The following is a 21,739-nucleotide window of genomic DNA, read 5'->3' as shown; positions in this document are numbered from 1 at the left end:
CATTTTCCTTTCTCTATTGTAAGATATACAATATACAATAACATATAAAATATGTGTTAGTTGACCATTTAAGTTATTAGTAAAGTTTTGGGGGAGTCAAAAGTTATACTCAGATATTGAATTTAAATAAAAAATTTAAAATCATTATATCTTGAAAAAAGTTATGCTCAGATATTCAATTGGTAGGGGTGGGGTGTCAGTGCCTAAAAAATACCCCACCCCAGATTGTTCAAAGGTTAACTATATTATTTCCTAGGGCTTCTAATACAAAGTACCACAAACTGGGTGGCTTATAAGGACAGAAATTGATTTTCTCACAGTTCTAGAGGCCAGAAATCCAAAATAAAAGTATTGGCAGGGCCATACTCCCAGTGAAGCCTGAAGGGGAGGATCCTTCCAGGTCCCGATGGCCCCAGGGATTTCTTGGCAGCATAGTCTCATCTCTGCCTCCATCTTTACATGCCTGTCTTCCCTCTATATGTATCTGTGTCCACATTTCTACCCTGTGATGAGGATACCAGTCATATGGATTGAGGCCCACTGCAATGGCCTTATCTTAACAATTAAACCTGCAAACCTAACCTTATTTCTAAGTAAGGTCACACTCAGGGGTACTAGGGGTTAGGACTTGAACATATCTTTATGAAGGGAAACATGGTTCAACCCACAGGAGGGGAGAAAAGCTTAAAAAGTGACATTGAGGGGCACCTGGGTGGCTCAGTTTGTTGAGCAGTTGACTCTTGATTTCAGCTCAGGTCTTGGGTCTCAAGCCCCATGTTGGTTTCCATGCTGGGTGTGGAGCCTACTTTAACACACACACACACACACACACACACACACATTTCAAAAAGTGAAGTTGAATATAAATGTTAACAGAGTATAAAGGAACTAAAACTCACATCCTCTCAAGGAAATTCTCATGGGCCCACTCCAGTTTTTGGACACTCCATACAAATTAAATCATACTTTTATGTGATTTTTTGGTGTGTCTGGCTTCTTTCACATAGTTTAATGCTTTCAAGCTTCATTCCTATTGTAGCCTGGATCTGTACTCCCTTCCTTTTTATGGCTAAATAATATTCCATTGTGTAGATACACCATATTTTGTATATCCATTCATCAGTTGATGTACCTTTGGGTTGCTTCTACTTTTTTGGCTATTATGAATCCTGCTGCTAGGAACATTCATGTATGAGTTTTTGTTTGAACACGTTTTTAGTTCTCTCAGTAACATACCTAGGAGCATAATTACTGAGTCATGTGGTACTTTTTTTAAGGAACTGCCAGACTATGCTCCATAGTGGTTGTACCATTTGACACCCTTACCAGCAATGTAGAAGGGTTCGATCTCTCCACATCCTCACTAGTATTTGTGAGTTTTTGTTTTTATTTTGTAATTACAACCATCTTGCAAATATGAAAAGGTATCTCATTTTGGTTTTGATTTGCATTTCCTTACTGACTAATGATGGTGAGCATCTTTTTCACGTGCTTATTGACTCTTTGTGTATTTTCTTTGGAGAAATGTCTAATCAATTTTTTTTATCTATTTAAAAACTGAGTTTTTGTTTTTTTATTGTGGAGTTATGAGAGTTCTTTATTCACTTTTTTTAATTTTTATTTATTTATGATAGTCACAGAGAGAGAGAGAGAGAGAGAGAGGCAGAGACATAGGCAGAGGGAGAAGCAGGCTCCATGCACCGGGAGCCCGACGTGGGATTCGATCCCGGGTCTCCAGGATCGCGCCCTGGGCCAAAGGCAGGCGCCAAACTGCTGCGCCACCCAGGGATCCCTGTTCTCTTTTTTAAAACATTTTTTAAACGATTTTTTTAATTTAAAGATTTATTTATTTATTTATTCATGATAGACATAGAGAGAGGGAGAGAGAGAGAGAGAGAGAGGGAGAGGAGGAGGAGGGAGAAGCAGGCTCCATGCCAGAAGCCTGACGCGGGACTCAATCCCAGGACTCCAGGATTGAGCCCTGGGCCAAAGGCAGGCGCTAAACCACTGAGCCACCCAGGGATCCCCGAGTTCTTTATTCTCATACTAGATCTTTATCAGACACAGAATTTGCATATATTTTCTCCCATTCTGTGGGTTTTCTGTTCAGTTTTGATAGTGTTCTATCATGGGCAAAAGTTTTAATCCAGTTTATCTATTTTTCTCTTTTTAAAAAAATTTTTATTTATGTAGTCATGAGAGACAGAGAGAGAGAGAGACAAAGAGGTAGAGACATAGGTAGAGGGAGAAGCAGGCTCCCTGTGGGAAGCCTGATGTGAGACTCGATCCCAGGACTCTGGGATCACAACCTGAGCCCAAGACAGACGCTCAACCACTGAGCCACCCACGTGCCCAGTTTATCTATTTTTCTTTAGTTGCTTGTGATTCTGGTGTCATATATTAGAAACCATTGCCTAACTCATGGTCATAAAGATTTATACCTGTGTTTTAAGAGTCTTACAGTTTTGGGGCGCCTGGGTGGTATAGTCACTTAAGTGCCTGACTCTTCGGTTCCGATCTCAGTATCATGGGATAGTGCCCCACATCCAGCTCTTGGTTTAGTGTAGAGTCTGATCAAGAGTCTCTCTCCCTCTCCTCTGCCCTGCTGCTTATGCTCTCTCTCCCTTTCTCTCCCTCTCAAATCAATCAATCAATCAATCTTAGAAAAGAAAAGTATCTTACAGTTTTAACTCTTATGTTTAGCTCTTTGATCCACTTTGCATACAAATATTTATATGTACGTGATACAGGGATCCAAATTCACATTTTGCCTGTGGGTGTCCAGTTGTCCTAGCATGATATGCTGGGATTTTTTTGATATGCTGTTTTTGTTCCTTAATCTGTTTTGGATATTTTTCATGCCATCCTCTATCCTCTCACATATATCCCTTGTATTAGACAGCTTCTAACATGGTGCCCACAAACACACTTTCTTCCCAGTGTGTCCTAGATTGCAGTCTTAGTGGGACATGCCTGCCTTCTGGGATCCCCAGAGTGCACCTTCCCAAATTTCCATCACTTCAATCCCTTGGGAGCTTCTTGGGCTCCCAACCTTCCCACCTAAAGAGAAGAATCGACTTTTGGGGGGTTATGGGTTAAAACATTCCATTGTTCACTCTGGACACCTTGCTATTCCTTTTTAATTTTTATTTTTTAATTCAAGATAGTGACCATCTTCTTTCTCAGCAGAGAGACAATGCCAGAGTTTTGTTTCATTTGTTTCTATTTGTACAGCGCAAGAATACATTGAAAAGTGAATAAGACCAAAATCAAGATTCCCTATCAGGTATTCTGCTGGGATCTGCACACAACCCCTTAAGCCAAAATGACCTTTGCAGCCGGGGGAATTTAAAATCTCAGCATTTGGCATCAGAGTTCCTGTTAGTGTCTGCATGGCTTCCATGCAGGACTGTGGGCCTCTCTCTGCAATTTGTGCTCATGTATATGCATCTCATTAGTAATCTGAGGTCATCAGTAATCTGAAAATCCCTGGCTGTGAGGGCAACTGGGTAGGGGGCATGAGAAGGAAGAGATTTGGAAGCAGCAGTATCAGAGAGGAGCTTGAGTTTGTGCATGAGGGTGGAGGTGTTCCAGACAAAGCAAACATGGGTGGAGAGATAGGGAGTTAGGGGGCTTGATGTAGGCTAACCCGGCTCATTTGACCTGGACCAGAGAGCTGACCCTCCCAGAGACACACCAGAGATGAAGAAGATGACTCTGCACCTCACATCATTTCACCAGTTGGCCTACAAGACTGTTTGCCCTCCTCTTACTGAGATGGAAATAAAAGAAAAAATTCCAAACCTCTTATAAAAAAAAAAAAAGGAATTTATTCATGAGAGACACAGAGTGAAAGGCAGAGACGTAGGCAGAGGGAGAAGCAGGCTCCCTGCAGGGAGCCCCATGCAGGACTTGATCCCAGGACCCCGAAGTCATGACCTGAGCCCAAGGCAGATGCTCAATCCCTGAGCCACCCAGGTGCCCCAAATGTTTTATCTATCCCTGAGTTGAAAAGTGTAACCTTACCCTGTGAGTGTGTGAGCCAGTGAACAAACTCCTCTTTGGGAGTTGACTTTCTGCAGGCTCTTAATAACCCCTGAGGAATTAGGTCTCTCTGCCTATTCTTCTGGACCTGTACACCCATCTGCCTTTGGCTGCTGAGGGGGCAGGAATGGCCATGCCCAGGGAGACATTGCCTTGCTGGTACAAAGATGGTTTTACTCCAGTGTATTCTTAGGATCATATGCCTGCATGTGTGCGTGTGTGCACGGGCACTGGGGTGTGTGGTTTTTGCAGACAGGGTGAGGAATAACAGGAGTCGTGTCGTTTAATGGGAATATAAGGCAAAAAAGACATGTACCACCAATGGAAATATCGATTTCCTTTAACGGGAAGTGACTCTTTAGTATATGTATTTATTAAACTCAGATTCAACTCAAATACACGAATAGGGAGTGAGGCTTTGCTCTGTGACGCCTGTTGCCCTGTGGCTTTCGGGGAGTCCACGGGACGCCAGGGCAAAAAAAAGGAGCGAAGACTATCCAATGACAGGGAAAGGCCCCCCCGAGGTCAGCGGAGAAGAGACAAAGCCAACGCTGGAGGTTGGGTGTCAGGGAAAGGAGAGCTCAGGGAAGGTCACGTCCCAGGAGGTCTCCCGCTCCCGGGAGAGCGGCCCCGGTGGGGCTCTGAACAGGTCGTACCGGTAGGGATGGGGCACGACGAGCCCGGGGCCGTGCAGGGGCACCCCACCGGCGGCGAAGTGGTTATCGGGTGAGATGAGGTCCGAGCTGCAGGGTCAGTCCGGACTGATCTCCTGCAAGGCCGGGGACCGCAGGCGGCAGAGCAGCAGGCCGAGCAGCAGCGCGCCCCCCAGCAGCACGAGCACCCGCCGCCACCGCCCCCGCCCCCGCCGCCCCCGCCCCGGGCCGCCGGCCGCCAGCCGCTCGCACACCCGCCGGAGCCCGCCGTCCGGGGCCGCGCCGCGCAGCTCCGTCGCCAGGCGGTACACGTCGTTGGTGAAGGGCGCGTCCGCGTGCTCCCGCGCCAGCCGCGCCGCCAGCGCCAGCAGCTCCCCCGCCTGCGCCTCGCGCTCGGCGCCCTCCGCCCGGTTGTCCAGCGCGCACACGCGGCCGCCGCACTCGGCCACCAGGGCCCGCAGCGCGCGGTTGTCGGTGGCGCGCACGTAGTCGTGAGGCGAGGCCCCCGCCAGGTCCTCGCGGCGGGTGAAGACCACGACGGCCCGCGCCAGCACGCCGGGCCCGAACAGCTCGCGGACGCCGCGCACCGCCTGCTCGTCCTGGGCGGTGAAGCGGCCCAGCTGGGTGACCAGCAGCAGCGCGTGCGGCCCGGGCGCCGACAGCAGGTAGCAGCGGCCCCGCTCGGCGCAGCCCCGGTCGGCGCGGCGGCCCTCGGCGCTGAAGAGGTCCGGGGTGTCGGTGACCTCCACGCGCCAGCCGGCCCAGCGGCGGCTCCCCAGGGCGCACGTCCTGGTCACCGGGGCGGCGGCGAGCCTGGACGGGAAGCTCCTGTGGCCCAGGATGCTGTTGCCCGTGGCGCTCTTGCCCGCGCCGGTCCTGCCGACCAGGATTAGCCCGAGCCGGGGCTCGCGTGCGGGGGGCGCGTCGTCCCCGTCCTCGCGACCTGTGGGGACGGCAGAGGAGGCGTGGGCCGCGGTGCCCCGGGGAACCCAGGAGAGCACCGGCGCCTTGGGCTTCTGCTCCTGCACCCGGGCTGTTCCCAGGCCCTCGCTCTGGTCAGACCTGGGGCGTCTTTAGCGTCTCTCTTCCTTCTTTGGCTGCAGCTTGTGCACCTGCACCTGGATCAGCCCCCCCGGCCGGTGCGCATCGGTGGCGGGGGCGGGAAGGTGGACCCCTGGACGATGGCAGGCCCGAGACTGCAGCCCAGGGCGTCTTGGGTGGTGCGCACCGTGCAGGGCTGTGGCGCACTTGACAACTCCCGAGGCCTCTGGGCCACTGCTCCCAGGCGCCCCGTCCGGGCCAGGAGAGGCGGAGGACGCGGGAGGCCTGGGAGTGAAGTGCTGCCTGGAGCCCGGGCACCCGGGCTGGGATGCCAGCCCCCAGCGCGTGCCAGCAGCGTGACCCTGGGCAGGTTGCTTAATCTGAGTGTTAGACCCTTCTGCACAAATGGGAGTGGCGACAGAATTGTTTCTCCCAGGGTCTCTCCCCTTCTTCCCACCCACCCCCTCCGTTCCTCCCTGGCTCTTAAACCTGCTGCCAAGAAGATACCTGTGACGCCCCCATCCTTGTTCTCTCGCACATTCTACCTGTGTGGAATCGTGTTCCACCTACTACATGGTGTTGTACCCTCCACATCCTCTTCTGGGGGGGGTGGTGTCACGGTAGATGTCTTATCCTCATTTTACCCTTTGGGATTGGAGGCACAGACTAGTCAGAGAACTTACTATCTCACAGTGGGGCAGGGGCAGAGATGCAGCGAAAAGGCAAATCCGGGGCTCTTGCTGCTTCACCCCAGCCTGGAGACACCTCAGGATTTGGTTCTGCCCAGTTCTGAGTTATCCCATCACCGGCTTCCCCAGAGGCGGCACCTGGGGGCAAGTACACCCCAGGATGTAGGTTCTTACCATAGGCATTTTCTTCATCTCTTGCCATCTTCCGTCCTCCCATGCTTGCCTGAAAGAGTTCCAAACACAATTGGTTGGTTCACTCGCTCATTCATTCATCTGTCACCCCTACTTACAATGGGTCAGGCAAGGTCCAAAGAGCTGGTGACACCACAGTGAAAAAGGCACGGTTCCTACCTTCCCCTGAACATCAGAATTTAGCGAAAAACATTGGAAGGACCTGGCTAGCGTTGGAAGGATACCGTGAGAACTTTTGGGGGCTTGTCTTGTCTTTCCAGGGACCCCAAATACAGAAAGCAGAGGGCAGATTACAGCGCATCCTCTGTGTCAGCGAGGGAGCTTTAGATGCTAGTTTTCCCAGGTAGTTCTGTGTCAGTGACCTAAGCTGTGGGTACTAAGTTTTCCCAGGAGGTTCCACAGCCAGGGGAGACTTTGGAAAACCCTGGGAATCAGGAATTTGCTCAGTGACTCGGGGAACCGCCTGAGGGTGGTTGGCCTGGGGAAAAAGCAAGAAGAGAATTTGCCTTTTGTTTTTGGAAATTAGAAAGAGAATATATCTGATCTGAAGAGCCTATGATCAGCTCTCAGAAAACCAAACACTTTGCTTGTGCAATTTGTCTGAATATGATCTGTGTGCTGGAGACATGGGCCACTGCCCTCTGGCTCCTACTGTCCTTGCCCCGAATCTGAGGCCTCTCAGAGTAAGTGATTTTACCCAATTCCGACCTGGTTTAATGCAGTTAAACACTCAGTGAACAAGTTTGCCTGAGCACCGGAGTGCCTGGACACAAGCACACAGCCTGTGCCCCTGGATTGCCTGATACTCAGTCCAAAGCTTTTTGTGTTTCTGCAGTAACACCCTTGCCACGTCCCCAAAGTCCTCAGTAAAGTTCACTCTACAGGCCTTAGGTGATTAGTTATCTTATGCATCCAAATCAGCAAAGTCCTATAACTGACCCCTGAGCAGAAGTGAAGAAACAGCCAGAAGATTCAGTGCACAGAACAAGAAAGTAGCTACAGCATGAAGTCCTTGTCAATGCTGGAAATGAGAAAGTGTGCTGTAGGCAATTCACTGAACTCCTGGGCTCTTTGGAACCCCTTACAAGGTTTGGATGGGGATTTGGAAAGCTCTTCCAGAGTTTTTGAGAGCTGTAATCTGGGGTTACAAAGGTCATAGTCATAGAAGAATGTAAAACATGGACACTCCTGTAATCTTAAATGGCATTGGAGATTATTTAGTCCAGTGCTTCTGAACCTGCTATCTTTTGGAAGTATCTAGGGAATCTTTAAAATATATAATTCTTTGACATTTCAATGAACAGATCTGTACTTTAAAAATAAAATAGGGATGTCTTGCCCCAGCCCTTGGGATTGGAGTGAGTGGTTGTAATGCATTGTAATGCATTGTAATGCATTTGGTCCATACTCTGAGTTTCTGAGCCATTCCTCCTGTCCAGCCCCATCATTTACAGCCAAGTGTGAAGAGGGCCCGCAGCCCCCAGAGCCCTGGGTGGCTCGGGCCCCGGGGAAAGGGATGTGTAAAGGCACATGTAGGGCAAGGATTTGAAGACCTTGTTCATCATGGTCGCTGGCTCCTGGAAGTCCCTGTCTGTACAGGGCTGAGGAGGGGGAGTGTTTGAGGAGGATCCAGCTCACATACATAACTTTCACTTTGTAATGCCTTCTGAGATCAGACAGGCCGCAGTAATACCTTTGGCATTTGCTGCATATGCACTCAGGGAGTTTTTGCAGGCTTCTCTTGGGTGCCGTGTTCCTGCAGTTCCTTCTAGCAAATACCTTTATTACTAGTAGGGGATTAGGGAAGGAGAAAGGATTGAGTCCCAAATATGAAGGTGTGCACTCCACAGCTGGAGGAGATACTTACCACTTCTGAACTTACTTTTTTTTCTTTTTAAATTTTATTTACTTATTCATGAGAGACAGAGAGAGAGGGAGGCAGAGGCAGAGGGAGACTCTCCACAGGTGGAGCAGGGAGCCCGATACGGGACTCCATCTCAGCCCCGAGGATCATGACCTGAGCCCAAGACAGATGCTTCACTGACTGAGCCATGCAGGTGCCCTGAACTTACTTTCTTTGAAACTCAAAGCATCCTCAAAAGCCTGGAAGTGTGAAGGTGTCCTTTCTAGATCCCACGCCCCCTCCTCAGAGGAAGTAGGGTGCGGGTAGGGTGCGGGTACTCACTCAGTGAGCTACACACAGGTCCTGAAGTCTTCACAGCTCCCACACCTGGGCGACCCCCTTCCCCGTATGGGCTCACCTTTCCAGCAGCGATGGTGACAGGCTTTGACGTTGGCTGGAGAGGCCCCTGACCTAGTGTTTTCCCTTCAGTTGGTCTTGAGCACAGAATGCTGCTCCTCCCAGCGCAGGGAGGAAGTCAGGGCCTCTCAGAGCTCAGAGCCCCAGAGGGAGGGCCCAGGGGTGCCGACTTAAAGGGACAGGAACATGGGGCAGCCAGTGGCACCTCTACATCCTTTCCCATGCAAACCTCACCCCCTGCTTTAGATGATGGTGATGTTTCCCACTGGTCCCCATGACACCCCATCTTGTCCCCAGCACAGGCTGTAACCTCAAGAGAAGAGCAGTTTAGATTTCTGAGGCCTGTGTTCAGTTCCAGCCTCTACCCATGAATCGTATCTCCAGTTGCCTTTTATTCTTGGGGGTGTTTTCCTATGAAATGGCCTCCTGAGAGTCTCCCTCCCCAGGGCAGGATTCAGGGAGGAGGCTTGACTGGAGATCAGTGTGGACAGGGTCACTGATGTGGTCTTCTCTGCGAGTCTCATCATTCTTTTTTTTTTTTAAGATTTTATTTGTTTATTCATGAGAGACACAGAGAGGCAGAGACAAAGGCAGAGGGAGAAACAGGCTCCCTGTTGGGAGCCTGAGGCGGGACTCAATCCCAGGACCCTGGGATTACGCCCTGAGCTAAAGGTGGATGCTTAACCCCTGAGCTGCCCAGATGCCAGTCTCATCTTTCTTAAAGAGAAGGAGGACTTTTCCAGTTATTAAAGATCAGACAGCAGGAAGGGAGTGTAAATTTTTCATACAAGGCTTAAACTAGCCTCAGACCTGAATTTCGGTTTCCTCTCTCAGGAGGGTCATGGGGGAGGTGAGTAAAATAGCCAGCCGTTATGTGGAGAGAAGGCTACAACAGGATATGGTGATACGGACCCTGGAACTGGGTAGGTCATTAGTCAGCTCAGATCTTGCCTAACTCACTTAAACTTTCTGGAGTTAACTTCAACCAAAGCTAAATGGCTGGGATCTTTTTACCCATTCTCGCCAGCTCATTCTCTCTAGTGATGATACCTACCCCACTACCCTCCATCTTGTCCCTCTCCCCAGCTTTAATGAGATATAATTGAATTGTAACACTGTGTAAGTTTAGAGGACACAGTGTTGATTTGATGCACTTACATGTTGCAAAATGATTAAGGCCATAGGATTATTAGTTAACACCTGCATCACAACACAGAATTACCATTGCTTTTTTTTTTTTTTTTTGAGTGACAACATTTTTTTAAAGGTTTTATTTATTTATTCATGAGAGACACAGAAAGAGAGGCAGAGACACAGGCAGAGGGAGAAGCAGGCTCCATGCAGGGAGCTGGATGTGGGACTCGATCCCGGGTCTCCAGGATCAGGCCCTGGGCTGAAGGCGGCGCTAAACCGCTGAGCCACCCGGGCTGCCCTTGAGTGACAACATTTAAGATCATCTACTCTCTTAGCAACTTCTTATAGATAGAGTGCTATTAACTCTCACCACTGTGCTGCACATTAGACCCCCAGAACTTACTCATTTTATAACTGGAACTTTGTACTCTTTGACCAATATCTTCCCCATTCCCCTGTCCTTCAGCCCCTGGTAACTACTACTATACTCTCCATTTCTATGAGTTTGGCTTTTTAAAATTCCTCGTAGAAGTGATATTGTACGTATCTGTTGTTTTGTGTCTGGCTTATTTCATTTAGGACAATGCCTTCAAGTTCCACCCATGTTGCAAATGACAAGATTCTTCTTTCTTGTGGCTGAATATAACATTTATATCTATATATCTGTATCTATCTATCTATCTATCTATCTACCTATCAATATACATATATATATTTTATCCATTTATCTACAGATGGACACTTTGGTGGTTTCCATGTCTTGGCCCTTGTGAATCATGCTGCAGCGGACATGGGAGTGCAGATATCTCTTCAAGATGCTGCTTTCATTTCCCTTAGGTAAATACCCAGAAGGGATTACAGGATTACATGGTAATTCTATCTGTAATTTTTGGAGGGCCCTCCATACTGCTTTCCACAGTGGCTGCACCAATTTACATTCCCGCCAGCAGTGCACAAGGGTCCCCCTTTCTCCACATCCTTGCCAACACTTGCTGTCTCTTCTATTCTTGATGACAGCCATTCTGACAGGTATGAGGGGACATCTCATTGTTGTTTTGATTTGCATTTTCCTGACGGTAATGACACGGAACACTTTTCATGTTACCTATCAGCCATTTGTATGTCTTCTTTGGAAAAAAATGTCTATTTAGTTCCTCTGCCCTTTTAAAAATTGAATTGCTTGTTGTTGTTGCTGTTGTTTTAAGATTTTATTTATTTATATGAGAGAGAGAGTGAGCATGAGGGGGAAAGGCAGAGGGGTAAGGAGAAGCAGACTCTCCACTGAGCAGAGAACCTGTTTCTGGCTCCATCCCAGGACCTTGAGATCATGACCTGAGCTGAAGGTAGATACTTAACCAACTGAGCCACCCAAGTGCTTCTTGAATTGCTTTTTTTTTTTTTTAATGTTTGAATGATATGAGTTCTTCATATACTTTGGATATTAACCCTTTATCGCATATGTGATTTGCAAACATTTTCTCCCATTCATTGGGTTGCCTTTTCATGTTGTTGATGGTTTCCTTCACTGTGCAGAAGCTTTTAGTTTGATGTCATTGCATTTATTTATTTTATCTTTCATTGCCTTTGTTTTTGGGGTCAAATCCAAAAAAATATTGCCAGGACTGATGTAAAGGAGCTTACCCACATCATACTGATTTTAAGCCTCTTAAATTTATTGAGGCTCATTTTATGGCCTATTGATCATAGTTAGGAGAACATTCTTTGTGCCCTTGAAAAAAATATGTATTCTACTTTGTTGAGTAGACTGTTCCAATGGTAGGCCCAATTTGTTTATGGTGTTGGTCACATCTCTTTCTCTTTTGACCTTCTGATTAGTTGCTGTACACACTGTTCAAAGTGGGGTATTGAAGCCTACAGCTTATTGTCAAATTGTCTATTTGTCCTTGACTTCTGTTATTTTTTTGCTTTGTATGTTTCAGGGCTTGATTGTGAAGTTCATATATGTTTATAATTACTATAGCTTCAAATTCACTGATTCTTTCTTCACCCAGCTTGAATCTATTATTGAGCCCCACAGGTGTATTCTTCATTTCAATTATTATACTTTTCAACTGGAGAATTTCTATTTTGTTCTTAAAATATAATTTCTGTATTCTTATTGACATGCGAAGGATAGCAAATCAAGGCCTAGAAAAGCAGAAAGGGGATCAGTTTGCAGATGAGCTACTATATGCTATGTTACCTCAGCTGCCCAGTTTTTAACAAGAACTACAAGATCAAAACAAGAAAGTATGACCCACGTACTGGAAACAATCAGGCCACAGGAATGGCATGTGAGAGCCCCTGGATATTGGATTTGAAGACAGGGCTTCAAAGCAGCAATTATAAGTGCATTTAAGGAACTGATGGAAATCACACTTAGAGAAATAAAGAAAGCTATGGAGACAATATCTCAGCATAATAGATTCAGAGAAAGCATTTGACAAAACTGAACAGCCTTTCATAATAAAAAAACTCAACAGACTGGAAATAGAAGGAGACTTCCAGGAGTACATGGGTGGCTCAGTGGTTGGGCGTCTGCCTTTGGCTCAGGTCATGATCCCGGGGTCCTGGGATCAAGTCCTGAATTGGACTCCCTGCAGGGAGTCTGCTTCTCCTTCTACCTGTATCTCTACCTCTCTCTCTTTGTCTCTCATCAATCATTAAATAAAATCTTTAAAAAAGAAAGGAAGAAAGAAACTTTCATAACCTGGTGAGGGGCGTCTATGGAAAATCACATGGCTAGCATCCTAGTTCATGACGAAAATCTGAAAGCCTAGTCCCTGTGATCGGAAATGAGGCAGGGATGTCTGCTCTGGTCACTTCATTTCAGCTTTGTGTGGCCGTGCTTACCATCTTGGCTAAACTCCTGTGGTGTGAAACCTCAGGTGCGCCCCTCACAAGGTATAACCTGGAACCTGCACACAGTCATGGAGTGACAGTAGTTGTAGCAGTACTCTTATCTCTTTTCCCTAATCGCTCTGCTACTCTGCATGCCTCTGTTGGTACAACACTCAGCTGTAAGCCTACGAATTGCCAGCTGATTGCTCTCTGGTTGTTTAGAAGGCCTTGGGACATAAATTGTTCCACAGTCTGATTTAACTAAATCCACAGAGAGTGGCTTCTGTGGCCAGTCTTTCAGCTTTTCTCTGACCCTAAAAGGACTCTCCTTAGATGCTTCTTTTCTTGATTCTCTCTGGCCAGCTGGCTGGCCTGTGATTTTTCTTGTATCGCTTGTAGGGTTACCAGTCTCCTCTAAATTGCTTGTCCCACAAAATGTTCGTTCTTTTCAAAGAGTAGCCTTTGACTTGAATTTCCTAGTAAAGGAGGCCTAGGCCCAGAGCAGGGGATGATAGCCTCTGGTCTTTTCAACTTGCCTCTCCCACCGTGGACCTGCTGTCCTCTGAGCGAACTGGACTGTGGGCAGCTGGGCCGCCAGTGTTGGCAGCCTGCTGGCTCTGGGGTGCGGCCGCTGCCCTGTGAGTAGAGGAACAGGAGGGTGCTGCTGGCTGCACCCACCAAGAGTTTAGTTTCCACAACCAGAATCAGAGGGGGTGAGAAAGGTTGCGAACTCACACCTATTTCTAAGATACAGTAGTCTTACTGGTTAGCCGAGGAGAGCGGGAGCCCCACCTTCTTGGCCACACCTGCCCAGAATGCAGGTTCCTCCTAGATGAGCTGAGTTGGAAGGGAAGAAGCAGGTTATGGCCTAAGTGTCACAGACTCACTGTTCTTACTAAGGGTTAGTGTATTTTTTAAAAAAATAAATATTTCTTTGTTTGCTATATGACCTTGGAACAACTCTTAGAGACTAAGTTTTTTTTGAAATAACTTTGACCAGTTGTAGCTTCTCCACCAGTAAGAAGTCTGCCTGGTTCTTCACGGTGCATTCTGGAAGTGGAAGCATGTCAGTAGTTGATCAAACCCCAGCCACCTTGCTTCCCTCTTGCTTCTGGGTGCTGGATTTTGTATAGTTTTGTTTCTACCGTGCTGTTGATATCTGTTGTACTTGAAGGAAATGTTGCCACATGGAGAGCCAGGTGGCAGTTGTATCTGGAGTCCCGGTCTCCTGCTGTGTGCAGATCTGGAATCCTTACAGAGGGCCAGAGAAATGCTGGTGTCACCCTCCATCTCCAAATAGTCACGTGTGCTCTTTCACAGCTTAAAACTGAGTCACGTAAACACAATGTTCAAGTTCCGTTTCTTTCTTGACTAAATAATAGTCAAGAACAATGAGGCTGCTCAGCTGTTTCTTAGCTATTTAGGCTTTGTGTTAAAATTTGTTAAAATTTTGAAAGATAGCAACCTCCAGGTGCACCTGTACCCATGTAGAGCGGAGCTGATTTGGTTCAGCTCATGTCAGAGTCTAAAATGCTGTGCTTGTTCAGACCCAGGCCCCTATGTGGGTTGGAGATTCCCAGGAAAACCCCTCTTCATCCTCAACCTGGCATCAGCCTGCAGATGGAAGGGGAGAGAGTCCTGTGTAGAGGTCAGTGCCATCCTCATCATGGAATGGCTCCCTGGTCCTGCCTTCCTCCTCCAGTCCCCCCCCGGGAGCACAGCAGCACGCACAAATAAGAGAACATGGCATGGGGGCACCTGGGGGGCCCAGTTGGTCAAGCTTCTGACTTTAGCTCAGGTCATGATACAGGGTACTGAGATTAAGCCTGGAGTCAGGCTCCCTGTTCAGCTGGGGAGTCTGCTTCTCCCTCTCCTGCTCCTGCTGCTTGTGCTCTCTCTTGCTCACTCTCTCTGTTAAATCAATCAAAAAATCAATCAATGAATCTTAAAAAATAGAGGAAGACATGGGCCTGTAAGCTTGCCTTTGGGACCTGTGCTGTGGCCGCAGCTCAGGGAGGAAGTGGTGAGGAAACAGACTCATGGGGAGCTGAGGCAGGAAATGGCTGCACCTGAGATAAGATGCATGGGTTTCTTTTTTATTTTATTTTCTACCATATGTAGGCAAACTGAATTTAAATTTTAAAAATGTAAAAAAATATATATTTTTTGACACTATATATATATATAGTGTTCATGCCATCAAGGATGCATGTGTTTCTGTACACAAGTGAATTTACAATAAAGGTTGCTTGTTTCTTGAAATTATAGGGGATTATGGGAACGAGAAAATACTAAGCTGTGATGTTGACATATACATTACTTTTGTCCCTTGTCAGCATTTTTTTCACTTTTCTTTAAAGATTTAAAAATTTATTTTAGAGAGAGATAGAGCACGGGGGGAGGGGCAGAGGGGGAGGGAGAGAGGAAGCAGACTCCCCAACAAACACGGGACCAGATGAGGTGCACCACCCCGAGATTACGACCTGAGCTGAAACCAAGACATTTAACCAGCTTTGCCACTCAGGCATCACCTGCCCCCCTTGTCAGAGTTTTATTTATCATGTCAGAGTATTATTTATCATGTTCATCATTTGTGGTAAAGCACTTGGAAGCACTATCTTACAGGAAGATTGGAGTGAAGCAACAAAAGACGTGCATTGAAACCAAAAGAAAGAAATTACGGTAATAGCACAGGGTGTGCCAACTTAATTGTAAATCCCAGGAGAGAGAGAGCAAATCACTGAGTGTATGGGCTGGTTCTGGCAGCTTTGAATTCTTTCCCTGATTCCTGTTGTCCTGAGTGGCCTCTTCCACCATGGAATGGCTAAGAATCTGGGGGCTATCCAAGCAAACACTGTGGGGTTTGGAGTTGTGGGACGGAAAAGTCTATGGACAAGTGAGGAAGGGAACTGTGTGTGTATGTTGAGACTAGCAGAAACATGCCTGTTTCCTTGCTTCTTGCTTTTTTGGCTGTTGGTGCCAGGTGGTAAGTAAAGCTGGTTTTGGGAACTGTCCATAACTGTCCATTCTGATGGCCCCAGTGACTCACAAGCACTGGGAGAAGAAGGTCCAGCCTCATACTGCTCCTTTCCGGCAGACCCCTCAAGCCCAGAGCCCCAGCCCCTGCTTGTGGTCTCCCTTTGAGGACCACGGATTCCCTGCTCCACAGTGGAGGTTTATAACTACAACCAACCAACATCTGAGAAGTCGTGTGGCTGAGTGGGTCAGGGCTTACGGCTCATACCAGTGGGAGAGTCCGGGGATTTATCCTTAGCGGGCGAGGCCCAAATATTATCATATGATATAATTCTATAGTTGGCGTCAAGTTTAGATAATCTAGTACTTCCCTATCATCTTATCAATAAAGATACTGGGGCTCACAGGGGTTATGGATTTTTGTCTTGTTTTTTGATAATCTCTAAGCCATAGATTGAATCAGACCCACACACTTCCCACTGACTGCATTTCACATATTAGTGGGAGAGACACTCCCATGCTGATTAAGATAAAAAATTATTTTGAGTGGTTTTGGTATTCTCTAAGAGTGTGGGATTGGCTCTTGCTGGGGCATGCTGGGGCATGCTTCTACCTTTTAGGCAGAGGGGGCTTATCACCCCTTCAGCTCACTCCACCTGAATAGGCTGCCTGCCCCCCTGAAGAGTTCAGGAGGCCTTACCTGTACTGCCAGGCCTTAAGTTCCTTCTCTCTCCTTCTCATTCTCTTTTTTAAAAGATTGTATGTATGTATGTATGTATGTATGTATGTATGTATGTGAGAGAGAGCACGTGCATGAGCAGGGGAGGGGAAGACACAGAGCCAGAGGGAGAAGCAGACTCCCCCCTGAGCAGTGAGCCCCATTCGGGGCTCCATCCAGGACCCACAAATCATGACCTAAGCTGAAGGCAGATGCTTAACTGGCTGAGCCACACAGGCACTCTTCTCTTTCTCTTTAAAAGAAACAATTTTTAGTTTTTGTTTTGGTGTTGTGTATATTGTTGACAAAGACTAAATACTTTGGAGGATTTAAATCTAAATTCTCCTGAGAAAGCCACAGCTTCTCTTATCACTGAGATCCGTGGTCCATCTGGGCCAGATATGTTGTGGAAAATGAGGAAGAACGTGGTTAATGGAATTCACCCTTTCTCGCACTGTGTAGTGCAGAGGGGAGAACTTTGGGGTGTTAAGAGGATGGGACAAAATGTAGGCCGGTGGAAAGGCAGAGGAGGGGGGAAGGTGACATAGCTCCTAGCCCTGCTCTCACAGATTGCCCCAAACTCAAGCTTGAAACAACAGAATGTGATTTCTGCTCCGGAGTCCAAAAGCGAGATGGCAGCAGAGCCGCACTGTCTCTGAAGGCTCTGGGGGAGAGCCTTGCTTGCTTCGTCCTGGGCTCTGCTAGTCGCTGGCCATCTTAGTGCTCCTTGGCTGGCAGATGCATCGCCAGTCTCTTTCCTCTTGCATTTTTACGGTAAGTAGCAAGGAGAAACCAGCAAGGTGTGCACCTTCCTCACTTTTCTCAAAAACCTCCTCAGCTGAATATTCCAGTTCATCGCTCACACAGCCTGCTGTCCACCCAGCAGTAGAACTCCATTCAGCCAATTTCCTCGCCACTTTGTGACAAGCACCACCTTTCCTCCAGTGTCTAGCAATGTAGTCCCCACCTCGATCTGGGACCTCACCAGAAAGTGCCCTTCATGTTCATCTTTCCATCAATAGTCTCTTCAGGGCTATCTAGGCCTTTCCTGTCCTGTACCCCAGGATTCCTCCTTCCCCTATCCATTACCCAATTGCAAAACCACTTCTACACTTAAGGTGATTTTCACCCCGTTTCTTGGCTCCAAAATCTATATTAATTTCCCAGGACTGTTGTAACAAATGACCACAAATGGTTGCTCAAAGCAGCAGAAATTTATTGTCTCATGGTTATGGATGCTAGAAGTTCAAAATCAGGACATTTTCAGGGTCTCTGGGATAGGATCAATCCTTCTTTGCTTCTTCTTAGCTTCTGGTGGCTGCTTGGCCATCCTTGGTGTTCCTTGGCTTATAAGTATATCACTCCAATCTCTGCCCCTTTTGTCACATGGTATTCTCTGTATCTGTGTTTGTTTGTTTCTAGAGAGAAAGAGAGAGTGTGTATGAGCAGGGGTGAGGGGGGTAGAGGAGCAGAGGAAGAGAGACAGAATCTTCAAGCAGACTCCCCACCTAGCACAGAGCATGATGCAGAGCTCAGTCTTCTGACCCTCAAGATCATGACCTGAGCCGAATCAAGAGTCGGACACTTTACCCACTGAGCCACCCAGGTGCCCCTGTGTCTCTGTGTTTAAATTTCCCTCATTTTAGAATAATTCCAGTCTTGGATTAGGGCTCACCGTAATCTAAACTTAGTGACATGGCAAAGACCTTAGTCCAAATAATTCACATTCTCAGGTACTACGAGTTAGGACATGAACATATCTTTGAGGAGGACACAATTGAACCTGGGTGGTAAGAAAGGGAAAGTGCATGCAGTTGGAGGGTAAAATACCATCCTCCCATCTCTTCCTTTTCCACCCTAGTTGCAGTTACTAGGTTAAGCCCATTGGTATAGTTTTCTTATGTCACTGGTTCTGGGGAGCCTTCTACTGCCTAGGGCTGAGACTCCACTCCTTGGCCTGGTACTTAACAATCATTACAATCTGCATCAACTTTTCTTCCAAAGCCAATCTTCTATTTCTCTCCTTGAGAAGTAGTATAATACAGTAGTTTCAGTGGAGTTCTGCATATCCAAATTATTAGTCATCACTCCTGTTGATATCTGTTTTACTGTTGTGAGGATCAAAAGTGGTAACGATATGAAGGCCAGTGCCTGCAACACAGTAGGTGCTCAATAGAGACTGGTAATAATTCCTCCACTCCAAATTGTTTGCAGTTCTCTACCTGTGTCCTGCTATTTCCCCCCTCTTTCTTTTTTCTTTTTTTTTTAAGATTATTTATTTATTTATTTATTTATTTATTTATTTATTTATTCATGAGAGACACAGAAGGAGAGCGAGGCAGAGACACAGGCAGAGGGAGAAGCAGGTTCCATGCAGGGAGCCCGATGACATGGGACCCATCCTGGGTCTCCAGGATCACGCCCCGGGCTGAAGGCGGCGCCAAACTGCTAAGCCACCAGGGCTGCCCCCCTCTCTTTCTTAGAGTGCAGCGTTAAAAAAAATAAAAAAATAAACAGAAGCAAAACCATTGGGTGCCTGGGTGGCTCGGTTGAGTGGCCTACTCTTGATCTCAGCTTGGGTCTTGATCTTAGGGTCATGAGTTCAGCCCTGTATTGGGCTCTATTGTGCATGGAGCCTATTTTAAAAAAGAAAAAAGCAAAATCATGACTCTTGTGCAAGTATAAACAAAGATTTTGCTCAACTCATTGGTTAATGAGGGAACTGGCAAGATACAAGAATTGGTTCAAAGTTCATTTAAGAATCTAGGGTTGACTCTCCAAGAGAGTAATAAGATGTAACTTTTGAGTTATACATTCCATTAGACAGAAAATTATTTGCATATCTATAAGGCAGAAATATGCAAAATACCTCTCTTTCCTTATAGAGTTGTAAAATATCTCAGACGACAGTGACGCACAGGCCACACAGAAAGAACACTCAGTAATCTCTCCTACCTATTTTTAAAGATTTTATTTATTTATTCATGAGACACACACACACACACACACACACAGAGGCAGAGACACAGGCAGAGGGAGAAACAGGCTCCATGCAGGGAACTGGACATGGGACTTGATAGCGGGACTTCAGGATCACGCCCTGGGCTGAAGGCGGCGCTAAACCGCTGAGCCACCAGGGCTGCCCTCTCTTACCTATTTTTAAATTTTGGACTATTTTAATGGTGTTCTCCACGTCATGATAATGAACAGCCCCCAACAATTATTGTTGATCTTCAAAGATTGATTTTATTATGTGTGGCCTGATTATTTACATGGATGCAGCAAAAATCTTAATTAATTGGAATAGCCTCCTTGAATTTGTTCAGCTTAACAGTACTAAGCAACTCTTAATTCCAAAGAACAGACTTCATTTTGGAAATTTTCAAGACAAATCTTGAATCAGACTCTATCATTCTTCTATCCCAAGGGTAGGAAGCCGAGACCCAAACACTTTCTCTGATAAAATTTGCATATTGTGCCTATAAATCTCAGTGAATTTTCCTCTTCTTGAGGTCTCCAAAATTTGCCAAGGATTCTGGACTGCCAGGGAGTGGACTTCCTTATTACCTGAGAGACAGATCCTGGAAGCCAGACGTCATATTAGTTTTCTCGGGAGGGTTTTATAGGCATTTGCTCCATATATAACACCAACCATTGCTCCCTAGTAGTGGTCTGGTTATCCTTGATTAAATAAAAATCACTCTCAGATATCACACTATAGGGGCACCTGGGTGACTCAGTCAGTTAAGTGTCTGACTATTGATTTCAGCTCAGGTCATGATCTCGGGGTCGTGAGATCAAAGCCCCATGATGGGTTCTGCCTTGGGCATGGAGCCTGCTTAGAATGCTTTCTCTCCTTCTCCCTTTCCCCTCCTCCTTAAAAAAAGCCAAAACACACCATATAGATGACCTTGGTGCAGAATTGGTTTTTTTCAATTGTATCTTTGTAAAAAAGAAGATAGATTTTTAATGGACCTATACAATATAAATATCAATATAAAAGTGGAACAAAACTCAGCAGAAGTATTTGCTTTGGAATTCTGAAGGTTAAGTGAAGATCAGCTAACATTTAAAAATGGTTAGTATCAGGGCAGCCCGTGTGGCTCAGCGGTTTAGTGCTGCCTTCAGCCCAGGGCATGATCCTGGAGACTCGGGATCGAGTCCCATGTTGGGCTGCCTGCATGGAGGCTGCTTCTCCCTCTACCTGTGTCTCTGTCTCTGTCTCTCTCTCTCTCTCTCTGTGTCTCTCATGAATAAATAAATAAAATCTTAAAAAAAATAAAAATGGTATCAGTTTACAAATACATGATCTACTAAATTGTGAATGGGAGATAGTTTACAGCGAAAGAAGGGAAGTTTCCTCATATATCTGTACAAGTAGAACATTGAAAATAACGCCATCAGTATTCCAAGCAAATAACCACACTGCAATTTCCTTAATCAGTTCACTCGGTCCTATGTAATTAATTCTCACTCTGTTGGATCTTGAACCAGTCATCTGATTTCATGAGGGACATATGCTTCCAGACTGAGTCCCAGCAGTCCTGGCTCCACTCATTGGCACAGTCTGAGCATTGACTAAGCACTCCATCTTGGAAACCTGCTCTGAAGAGTCTATTTTTTTTTTAAGAGTCTATTTGGAGTAACGATAGCTCGGAGTACCTCCTACGGTTTTCCTGTGAAGCTCTGAGACTATGCTTCTCTGATGAAGACACAGATCCGGAATGGTAGTCTTTGGCAGAGTCTTCAGAGGAGCCTTAGATGGAAGGAAACCTGTTTGATGGCAGGACTGAATGATTGTGGTTAACTCATTAGAATAACCAAATATATCAGAGTGGAAGAGAGTAAGTCTCTTGGGGGGCTGGTCCTTATTTCATGAGGCTTTGATTGGTATTTCCTTTGAGGGATCCAGCCCCTAGCGCACTAGCACACGTAGCCCCTCTATCTCTGTTACAAGGCTGCTCTCAGACTGCAGGGAGCATCTCTCTTTGGATGTCCGTGGAGCCATTTCAATAAAGACAATAAGAGACTCCAGGTCCCTTACCCTGGTAGACAGGCTGTGGAGGTGCTGATTCTTCATTTTCATGCAGTACCCTTTGGAGGAGGAGTGAGTGGGGAGAGCTCAGGAAGCTTGAGTGACATCCAACAATTTACTTGAAGGAGATTGTTCTTAAGGAGAAGTAACTAATTT

The 21,739-nt window shown here is 46.6% G+C and overlaps 2 protein-coding genes across 3 annotated transcripts in view; one reads left to right on the top strand and one right to left on the bottom strand.

Moving 5' to 3' along the window:
• Nucleotides 1-4,395: 4,395 nt before the first annotated feature.
• On the bottom strand, nucleotides 4,396-9,357 carry GIMAP1 (GTPase, IMAP family member 1). 2 transcript variants are annotated; one of them, XM_077849714.1, is made up of 3 exons: nucleotides 8,805-9,357; nucleotides 6,602-6,650; nucleotides 4,396-5,640 (listed from the first exon to the last, which is right to left on the bottom strand). In XM_077849714.1, the coding sequence occupies exons 2-3, from the start codon at nucleotides 6,642-6,644 to the stop codon at nucleotides 4,796-4,798; spliced, it is 888 nt and encodes a 295-aa protein (XP_077705840.1). In that variant the 5' UTR covers nucleotides 6,645-6,650; nucleotides 8,805-9,357; the 3' UTR covers nucleotides 4,396-4,795. The 2 variants fall into 2 exon arrangements, with proteins under 2 accessions (XP_077705840.1, XP_077705839.1); XM_077849713.1 differs by having other exon boundaries at nucleotides 8,881-9,357.
• Nucleotides 9,358-9,705: 348 nt separating this feature from the next.
• GIMAP4 (GTPase, IMAP family member 4) overlaps nucleotides 9,706-21,739 on the top strand; it is a 33,396-nt gene continuing 21,362 nt past the window's right edge. Inside the window, exons 1-2 of the mRNA XM_077849710.1 lie at nucleotides 9,706-9,802; nucleotides 10,748-10,850. Of these exons, the coding sequence (XP_077705836.1) occupies nucleotides 9,721-9,802; nucleotides 10,748-10,850 (185 nt within the window). The 5' untranslated portion in view covers nucleotides 9,706-9,720. The remainder of the gene's footprint in view (nucleotides 9,803-10,747; nucleotides 10,851-21,739) is intronic.

The sequence above is a fragment of the Canis aureus genome, chromosome 15 (assembly GCF_053574225.1).
Source record: "Canis aureus isolate CA01 chromosome 15, VMU_Caureus_v.1.0, whole genome shotgun sequence".
Taxonomy (NCBI): domain Eukaryota; kingdom Metazoa; phylum Chordata; class Mammalia; order Carnivora; family Canidae; genus Canis; species Canis aureus.
Note: the sequence above shows the minus strand (reverse complement) of the source record. Positions and strands in the feature narration are given on the sequence as shown.

Bases quoted from the DNA above. Each gene is read 5' to 3' on its own strand.
- GIMAP1 (XM_077849714.1), bottom strand. From the start codon at position 6,644: ATGGGAGGACGGAAGATGGCAAGAGATGAAGAAAATGCCTATG. The intron at 5,641-6,601 runs GTAAGAACCTAC...CCGTCCCCACAG, and splicing joins AGATGAAGAAAATGCCTATG to GTCGCGAGGACGGGGACGAC.